The sequence below is a fragment of the Hordeum vulgare genome, chromosome 6H (assembly GCF_904849725.1).
Source record: "Hordeum vulgare subsp. vulgare chromosome 6H, MorexV3_pseudomolecules_assembly, whole genome shotgun sequence".
NCBI lineage: Eukaryota > Viridiplantae > Streptophyta > Magnoliopsida > Poales > Poaceae > Hordeum > Hordeum vulgare.
In genome coordinates, this window is record NC_058523.1 from 204,345,561 (window position 1) to 204,355,293 (window position 9,733).

The 9,733-nt window shown below is 43.7% G+C and overlaps 1 protein-coding gene across 2 annotated transcripts; it reads left to right on the forward strand.

Annotated features, from left to right (window-relative positions):
- Positions 1 to 3,352: 3,352 nt before the first annotated feature.
- On the forward strand, positions 3,353 to 9,241 carry LOC123401040 (V-type proton ATPase subunit B 2). 2 transcript variants are annotated; one of them, XM_045094756.1, is made up of 15 exons: positions 3,353 to 3,475; positions 3,821 to 3,894; positions 4,509 to 4,564; positions 4,679 to 4,777; positions 4,953 to 5,012; positions 5,319 to 5,430; positions 5,608 to 5,816; positions 6,358 to 6,486; positions 6,645 to 6,782; positions 6,965 to 7,115; positions 8,079 to 8,161; positions 8,293 to 8,340; positions 8,432 to 8,485; positions 8,570 to 8,653; positions 8,730 to 9,241. In XM_045094756.1, exons 2-15 carry the CDS (start codon positions 3,837 to 3,839, stop codon positions 8,913 to 8,915), a joined length of 1,467 nt encoding a protein of 488 aa, XP_044950691.1. In that variant the 5' UTR covers positions 3,353 to 3,475; positions 3,821 to 3,836; the 3' UTR covers positions 8,916 to 9,241. The 2 variants fall into 2 exon arrangements, with proteins under 2 accessions (XP_044950691.1, XP_044950692.1); XM_045094757.1 differs by having other exon boundaries at positions 3,468 to 3,616.
- Positions 9,242 to 9,733: the final 492 nt, after the last annotated feature.

Genomic DNA, 9,733 nt, shown 5'->3' on the forward strand with positions numbered 1-9,733 from the left:
TACTTCGGCTTCGCCTACTTCAGAAATGGTCCCTTCCTTAATTCCGGGGACAAGGTAGAAAATTTCCTCCACGGGTCGAAATGGGCCTCGCAATCCAGAAACATCTCGCAGAGAGCAACGAACCCCTAGATGTGGAGGATGGATCCGAGAGTAAGGTGATGAAGTTGGATTCCATAAAACTCCAATAAACCCCGTAAAAAGGTGTGGATGGGGAAGCCTAGGCCTCGTAAGAGGAATGGAACGAAGCATACTCTCTCCGTCGTATTTGGCATGGGGAATTTATCTACAAAGGCGTCACCATTGGCGGAGGTTAGCCCAGAGCAGGAAGGTGCCAGATCTGAGTCAGACAACTATCCCTGCATCTCAAGCTCACGCAAACGAAGGTGCAAGACCGAACAAGTGGCCCAATCGCATTGGTAAAAAGAAAGCTGGCCCAATCCCCTGGAAGAAAGCCATGAGGGCGCGAGGATGAGCCTGGAGCATTCGCCATATCTTTGTTTCTGTGGTGTTATTCTCGACGTTGGGAGGGGATGGGGAGCATTGCGGAGGCACGCGCAAGTTATATAAGTAACTTATCTGTCTTCTCTTGGGAAGGAACCACCTATTTCTCATTGGCGCACACGAATCGAGGAGGTAGTTATCCCTGTGAGGGGAAAATCATTCATGTGGGCCCGGCGACGTTTCGTCGACCGCAGATGAGGAACAATCTGAACTGGGGTCAGCCGAACATAGGTAGAACTCGCCCCGCAAGCCGAAGATGTGAAAGCGTGAAGATGGCGAGCCTAGACCGCGACATTGGAGGCTAGTTCGAGTGCTACCGAGGGAGTCCGGTATTAAGAGGGTATTTGAGCCACTTATCTGTTCTTGTGGATCAGACTCCTGGGGCGTTCGACAGTCGTTGAAGACACTAAGATCAAGGTGGACTCTTCCGAAGACTTGGCATGCAATCCAAGACAACGTACTTATCCGCATATTCCTTTCCTTAATATAACCGTCGCTGTGTAAACCCTAGAGCCCCTGATATCTATATAAACCAGGGGGTTGTAGTTCATAGGGGACTTACGATCATTACGATTAGGGTTTTAGACCACAACATCCGATCTCAAGATAGATCAACTTTGTACTATGTACTACTTCATTAATACAACAAAACCAAGACGTAGGGTTTTACCTCCATCAAAGGGGCCCAAACCTGGGTAAAACATCTTCTTCTTCATCCCTAGTTACCCATCGATCCAAGATCCACAGTTCGGACCCCTACTCGAGATCAACCGGTTTTGAAACCGATACCCGCCGCCAACTGCCATCCGCAGATCCCGCTCGTCGACGCCAAGCTCCCAAGAGGGAATACGACACCAAGGCGCCGTCATCATCCGATCACAGATCAATGTTTCCCCCGGAGAGGCTGAAATGGCTAGATCCGCGTAGGAGGGGTGGGAGAACAAAGCAACGATGCCTCCATGAAAGTTAACGACGGCCATAGCCGCCGCCATTGTTGGTCACGACACGAGGACAAGACATGGTTTTCACCAAGCTCCACACCACCTTAGCCACACATCATCCCGCATTGGCGTCGGCAAGCCCACCAAACATCACCACCATCAAAGCGGCCCATCGACGAAGAAACACCAAGATCCGCCACAACTTTGGTTTCAAAACCAACAAGACTACATGGATAATCCCCAACAAGATCCAAAACTGAAAGCTTCGCGGCATACCACTGAACACCGCCAAAATTTACCCAATCTTATAATGGAGAACACACGTAATAGTGGATTTGGATGTGCCACTTATGCATGCATCGCACAGTCACAGTCACCAGCAGTAGTTGTTGCGATTCTAAAGGGAACAAGCAAGAGAACAATCATGTGAACAAGCAGGAGATCGAGCAATCATGTGAATAAGCAGGAGATCCAACAATCATGTGAACAAGCAGGAGATCGAGCAATCATGTGAATAAGCAGGAGATCCAGCAATCATGTGAACAAGCAGTGGAGCAATTACGTAAGGTACGAGCCTAAGATACGCTTGATGCCATCAGCTTACTCCCTGATGATTGAAGTGATGTTGATCATTGTTGCCCTCGTCCCCGCGTCGTGCATCCTCATGAACCCGCCGCCCCTCCACGTCTTCTCCGTGGCCAAACTGAAGGCCTTCACAACGGTCAACGGGTTCCCGACCCTGCAAGCCGGCGATGGTGGTGGCGTGAAATCTCGTTTGCCATTATCGCCACCATCAGATGGGCTCACTAAGGGGATCAGGCTATGATGGTCATCGCGGGCATCTCATCGGCGACGGAGATCCCAACCATAGAGACGAAAGAGCAGATGCACACATATGCGATGGTGGTTGGTGGAACACGTACCACCTACGGCCGCACATGCGGCGACCAGTTTTCACGGGAGATAGATGGGATCTGGAGCAAGGATTGTTGGGAGACGAGAAGTGCCCTTTTGGGACTTTCATGGTGGGTTGATGCAGTTTCCGTTTTTTCGAGTCGTGCATGTGGGATGGTCTTACACATGGTTTTCGCTCGTTTTCTGCTGGTCTGCGTAAGTGGGTAGTTTTTCATCATACGAGAGGCGTGGGCTAGGGCCTAGGAGGTGAAACCATCACTACGACGTTCGATCCATTTGTTAGTAGAGATTTCTGCCAAACACCTTCTCGTAAAGTTAGGATTACCTTACAAAATTCTTGCACCTGACCAACACCTTCTCGTAAACCTTAGGGTTGCTCGTAAAATGACAACATCTTATGGTAATGGTGTTAAACTCTTTATGATGCAACCCCCACCCTTAGTTTGCTCGTAATCTGATGATAAGACTTACTCTTTACAAGGTATACTCGACCTAATTTAATCACAGAGAACAAATAACTTGTAGTAAAATCATTGTAATCTAGAAAAAACTATTTAACAACTCAAACCAGACATGAGATTTGATAGTAAAACACTATGTATTTTATAGTAAAGATACTACACTATGATTCATTTTTAGGTTGACTTTTGATGGTAATACATTGAGTGCTTAGTGGTAAAAATGACAATACTACAAGGAAGAGATTTGATAGTAAACACTATAAAATTTAATTCAAGATTAATTTTTGATGATAACACAATAGGTATTCAACAGTAGATTTGGTACTAGGTTCTATTACCGCTCATAATTACTTGGAGGGGATTTGTATAGGGTTAAAAAAAATTCTATTCATTTACATGGTGTTAAAATATTGTGTCGGTTCAATATTTTGAAGATCATAAGAATAAGGATATGGTATGCATTGTGTTACTATTTGTTTCTTTCAATTTGGGCTCTGGCGTTTAATTTCGTTAGCCGGCTCTGGTGTTTAATTTCGTTAGCCTTCCTCCTCCGCTCGTGTCGTCGTCTCCACCACCTCCTAGCCACGTCTCCGTCTTCCTCTCCCTCTCATTTTGCTATCTCGTTACCTCTCTGCTGCCAACCCAACCCAACCCAAGGTATGTCTCCTCGCGACTAACCCCTCTCGAATCCCAGCCAACTAGCGCCCAATCCACGGAGAATTGGGTTGATCCTTGTGCTGTGTTTGTTCCCGTTCTCGGATCCTGGACCAGGATCCGACCAAGAGCCCAGATCTGCTGGTAGAGTTTCTGCGGGAAATATTGCAAGCCTTTTCTTATTCAGGCTTTTAGGGGAGTGCAATTTTAGTGGGGTTGACGCGTTGGATACCGCGGGTGTTGATTGGATCGATCCATCAGTCTATATTGGTCATATGGCCTCTACTGGTCACTTTCTTCCTCCCTTGTTTCTTTGGACGGTTCCCTTGATGTTGCCATTTCCTGCAGGTTGTTCGTCGCCAGCATGGATCTGGCGAAGGATGGCGCCGAGATGGAGGAGGGGACATTGGAGATCGGCATGGGTAAGCCTTGGCCGTGCCAAGCCGAAGCTTGTTGTTTGTCCATTGCTGTAGAGAATTACAGCCAAGATTGTTTAGCTTTCTTGTGTTGCTCCAATGGCCAATGGATAGGTTTGCTACGTTAATGCTGTCATATGAAGATAATAGATGCTGGACGATTGACATGCTGCTAGAGTGCACTCATTTGATACAACTGAGATGTTTTTTGACCTGATGAAACTGAGATTTTATCAATCTTTAAAGTAAATATACTGGCAGGAAGTAAAGGTTGTCCTGGTTCGTTTATTCTTGATCCTGACAGGAATGTGATGCAACATTTGGTTAATCAGTATCAGCAATATTCTCCTGAACCATTGTCCAGCAGGACGATAGGTCCTTGCCTTTCTTCGTTGTATCTTTGCTGTTCCCCCATAGTTTCACACTAGTTGTACTCACACTCAGTGTCGCCTATCTAGTCCCCCACGGCCCCACCCCCACCCCCACCCCCGCTGCTTCCTATCTTTCACATTAGTCATTTTAGTGTTTTAGGGAATCATTAGTCTATGTAGTTACTTCATAAAGGAAACCCATTTGAATGACATAGCCAAGATGATAATGAAGTTCTCCTTGTCATGCAGAGTATAGGACTGTCTCCGGTGTGGCAGGGCCGTTGGTTATTTTGGACAAAGTAAAGGTATGATTTGTCATTCTTCTTTATATAGCTATGGCTACTAATGTTGCTGAAATTATGGCTGGACCAAATAACCATTCTCGTACTCAGTAATTTTTCCCTCTAAACCTACTTCAGGGCCCAAAGTATCAGGAGATTGTGAACATCCGATTGGGAGATGGCACCACTCGTCGTGGTCAAGTCCTCGAAGTTGATGGTGAAAAAGCTGTTGTGCAGGTTGCTTCCTTTCTATGGAGCATATTCTCTTGATTGAAGAATGCCAATTGAGTTTTATACAATGCTGCATTTGATCTGATTTTGACATAGTTTGCTTAGGATCCAGTGCATTAAAGTATATTTGGTTGTATGGTACTTCCCCTTTTTCTGGATACTGAACTGCCTGCCTCTTAAGGTCTTTGAAGGTACTTCCGGGATAGACAACAAGTATACTACTGTGCAGTTTACAGGCGAGGTACCTGCTATTTACACCTTTGCTTCTGATTATTTGTCGTTCAATCATTAAACAGTTTAGTTATTTCTGTGCAATAATTACGCAGATCATCAAACTGTAGCTATACAATGTCAGCATGAACAACAAATGATATCAGCCATCTTAAAGTTGGATTTGGAAACTGAACCCAGACAATGCTAGGCATGAACAATTAGTGATATCAAACGTCTTCCTGCTGAATAACTTTATTTTTTGAATGAGGCTTTCTTGACTCACCCAACTTCACCACTTTATTTCTTTGCATATGACACCGTTTTTGTGTTACAGGTTTTGAAAACTCCTGTCTCACTTGATATGCTTGGCCGCATTTTTAATGGTTCTGGAAAACCTATTGATAATGGTCCCCCTATATTGCCCGAGGCTTATTTGGATATTTCTGGTGAGTTATTTTTCATGTTATCCTAAACTGTATTGCTCTTATGCTTAGGTTAGAAAAGTGACATGGACACTTGTTAGGAAAACTGGAGATGAGTTAAATAATCCATTATTTGTGGAAGGCTCTGTCTTAACTTATGGTAACCTTATAATATCTGAGAGATGGCTGATATTATCCCAGGAAGTTCTATCAACCCAAGTGAGAGAACCTATCCAGAAGAGATGATTCAAACAGGAATATCCACCATTGATGTCATGAACTCGATTGCTCGAGGGCAAAAAATTCCTCTTTTCTCTGCTGCTGGACTCCCTCATAATGAAATTGCTGCTCAAATTTGTCGTCAAGCTGGTCTTGTTAAAAGGTTGGAGCAAAGCAAGCACGCAGCAGAGGTAATGAACATATCATTTATAGAAGGGGTCGTTATGGAGATTAGCCTATCAATGCATGAAGTCATTCTCAGTTTCCTGAGCATCATGTTCTTTGCACTTAGCTGCATCCTTCATAAAATGTGTGGGTAATTATAAATAGGTCTCTTGCTTGTATCATCGACAACTAACATATGGGTTTACGGACAATCACTTAACTATGCACACAGTCAATCTTATGTTCCTGAGCATCATATTCTTTGCACCGAGCTTGCAAGTTGCAACCTTCATAAAATATATATGGAGTTATAATAGATCTCTGTGTTTTGTGTTTTTTCAAGCTTTCTGGCAAGGGAAAGATCTACCGTTTGTGGGTAGAGTTAGACTTATTACCTGTTGAATAGTTCTCTGGAAATTATACAAAGAACTGCAAAATAACATTGCTTGTCTATTAGTTATGGATTGCTCTCATACCGTGTAAAGCAACCATGCTGAAAACTTTTGTTTTGTTATTTTGTCTGCAGATTGTTGTTTCTTCTACTCATTCTTGCTATGGTTTTATTAGGGCGGTGAAGAAGACAATTTTGCAATTGTGTTTGCTGCTATGGGAGTAAACATGGAAACGGCACAATTTTTCAAGCGTGACTTCGAAGAAAATGGTTCGATGGAGCGGGTCACCCTTTTCCTGAATTTGGTAAATTTTTATCTTGCTATTTGTTTGGCGACTGCTTGTTATGACAATGCGAAAATCAGATCTTTGAGGTTGTATGTGTGTTTAATATATTTGACCTGAGCAAAACTAAGAAAGCACATACCATGAAACCTGAAACCCTTGTTTTGATCATTTTGCAGGCAAATGACCCCACTATTGAGCGTATTATCACTCCTCGAATTGCCCTAACAACTGCTGAATATTTGGCATATGAATGTGGGAAGCATGTTCTTGTCATTCTGACAGATATGAGCTCATACGCCGATGCACTTCGCGAGGTACCGTGTTTTCTCTATGATTTTGTCATCTCTTCTCATATTCTGTGAGTTCTTATCTGTTCAGTTATTTACTCTTTGAGTAGAATGACTTTTGAGAACAGTGCCATCCTTCATCTTCTGTATATGGTTAAGGACTCACTATTTTGATTTTCTTAATTACATGTGAATTTATTTATGTTTAGGTCTCCGCAGCACGAGAAGAGGTGCCTGGTAGGCGTGGTTATCCTGGGTATATGTATACTGATCTGGCCACCATATATGAGCGAGCTGGACGTATCGAGGGAAGAAAGGGGTCAATTACCCAAATTCCTATCCTTACAATGCCTAATGATGGTAAGCAATGGACCAGTTGCACTGCTAGAGTTATTATCTTTTAATCCTACATTATTTCCGTTGTAGGGAGCCTCTTTTTTGCAGTTGCATTTTTCAGCTCACTTTTTGTGCTATGTTGCACCCTATCCATTAGAAGTTCACTTAACTAAAAATCTAAGTATCTGCTGCCTCAGAAGATGTTAGCCTTGATGGGCAGGTGGTGCCTCAGAAGGACACCTTTTGATATTTGGGGTTAATGTTGCAGAAGGATGGGGATATCGATGAAGATGTGAACCATCGAATTAAAGCCGGATGGATGAAGTGGCGCCAAGCTTCTGGCATTCTCTGTGAAAAGAGAGTGCCACAAAAGCTAAAAGGCAAGTTCTATAGGACGGCGGTTCGACCTGCAATGTTGTATGGCGCTGATTGTTGGCCGACTAAAAGGCGACATGTGCAACAATTAGGTGTGGCGGAGATGCGCATGTTGAGATGGATGTGTGGCCATACAAGGAAGGACCGAATCTGGAATGATGATATACGGGATAGAGTTGGGGTAGCGTCGATTGAAGAGAAGCTTGTCCAACATCGTCTGAGATGGTTTGGGCATATTCAGCGTAGGCCTCCAGAAGCCCCAATGCACAGCGGGCGGCTAAAGCGTGTTGATAATGTCAAAAGAGGTCGGGGTAGACCAAACTTGACACGGGAAGAGTCCGTAAAGAGAGATCTGAAGGATTGGAGCATCATCAAAGAACTAGCCATGGACAGGGGTGCGTGGAAGCGTGCTATCCATGTGCCAGAACCATGAGTTGGTTGTGAGATCATATGGGTTTCACCTCTAGCCTACCCCAACTTGTTTGGGACTAAAGGCTTTGTTGTTGTTGTTGCTGCCTCAATGTTGTTTGATGTCTCTATCCAGTGGATTAGTAGTCTTGCATCCCGGCAGATTGCAGTGTCACCCTAACCTTGTGTTCGTTTCCTCAACAGATATCACTCATCCAACTCCTGATCTTACGGGATACATTACCGAAGGTCAGATATATATTGACAGACAGCTTCATAATAGACAGGTGCACCTGCATGTTCTTTTTTGTCGTAGCTATTCTTTCCCCTATTATAACATTGATTGTTCCTTCAATATATGCTTGTGAGGGATTTCTTTTTTATCATCTCAACGGAAGTATTGTCTTGCTTTTCTCAGATATACCCACCCATCAACGTCCTGCCATCTCTTTCTCGTCTGATGAAGGTACTTTCTGTAGCTAGTCAAAATTTGTGGTATTTAGTGTTTCTTATTTTGGGATTACGTGGAGAATTATGTCCTAATTCTTCACTTGCAGAGTGCTATTGGTGAAGGTATGACACGCCGGGATCATTCAGATGTGTCCAATCAGGTATTCATTTGAGCATCTGAAATCATTTTCATGTTTCGTTCTCCTTATGATTTCTATTGCTTGATAACATGACCCTCTGTTCAGCTGTATGCCAACTACGCCATTGGGAAGGATGTTCAAGCCATGAAAGCAGTTGTAGGAGAGGAGGCTCTTTCATCCGAGGACCTGGTCTGTTGCTAGTTAATTAACTTGTGCATTGATTATCTCTAAGTCCAAAACTAATGATATGATTCTCGTCATGCAGCTCTATTTAGAATTCCTGGACAAGTTCGAGAGGAAATTTGTAGCACAAGGAGCATATGATACTCGGAACATTTTTCAGTCACTTGATCTGGCATGGACTTTGCTACGTATATTCCCCCGTGAACTTCTGCACCGTATTCCTGCGAAGACCTTGGATCAATTCTACAGCAGAGATGCCACCCATTGATCCTTTTTGTTCATAAAAAAATAATTTTTTCATTAAGAGCAGCTTGAATAAGAGAGAAATCCAAAGTTGTACTATCATTTTGCTACGCTATATAGTCAAATCCTATTCTTTCAGTCTGTATGCACAAGTTGTACCCCACATGTCTTGTGCACCTGGCAGCTTTGTAATTTCCATGTAGCCTCGAGTCACAAGCTAGACCATTTTCTGGTTTTCATTTCCCTGTATTGTGCAGCAAAACTGAAAAGCCGTTTAGGCGTACATGCGGAAGATGTTGGTTATATGTTTTTGGACTTGTGGAAAATGTAAAGAATATTATTTTGTTCCTAGTTAAGGCTTGTAAGTTAAATTGGTTGATACAAGAAATTGCATGTTGGTTAAATCGGAGAAATTAAAAGAGCTAGGATAGCAGCCCTTCTCAGGCCATTCACGCGTACCACCTTTGCAAATCCCGTCCGTTTTCACCTCACTTTCTCCCTATCCTATGTTATTGATGGATGGACCATGCGCCGGTACTTTCTCCCTATCCTATGTTATTGATGGATGGACCATGCGCCGGTGGGTTTGTTGACGGAGACAGACCACCGTGTCTCTCCCATGACCTCGGAGAGGTTAAAAGACGCTAGGATAACAGCCATTCTTGGACAATTTTTCTGTTTTAACCTTTGGGGCTAATGAATTCCTGAATTGATCTTACAATCATTTTTTTCCGAATCTGACCTCCTTTTATGACGCCATCATCTTTAGCGTCTGGGTTGCACGGGAGATGTCAGGGTCCCCGGCGTCCGTCATGGGACCCGCTCGACCGACTGGTCGTTGAC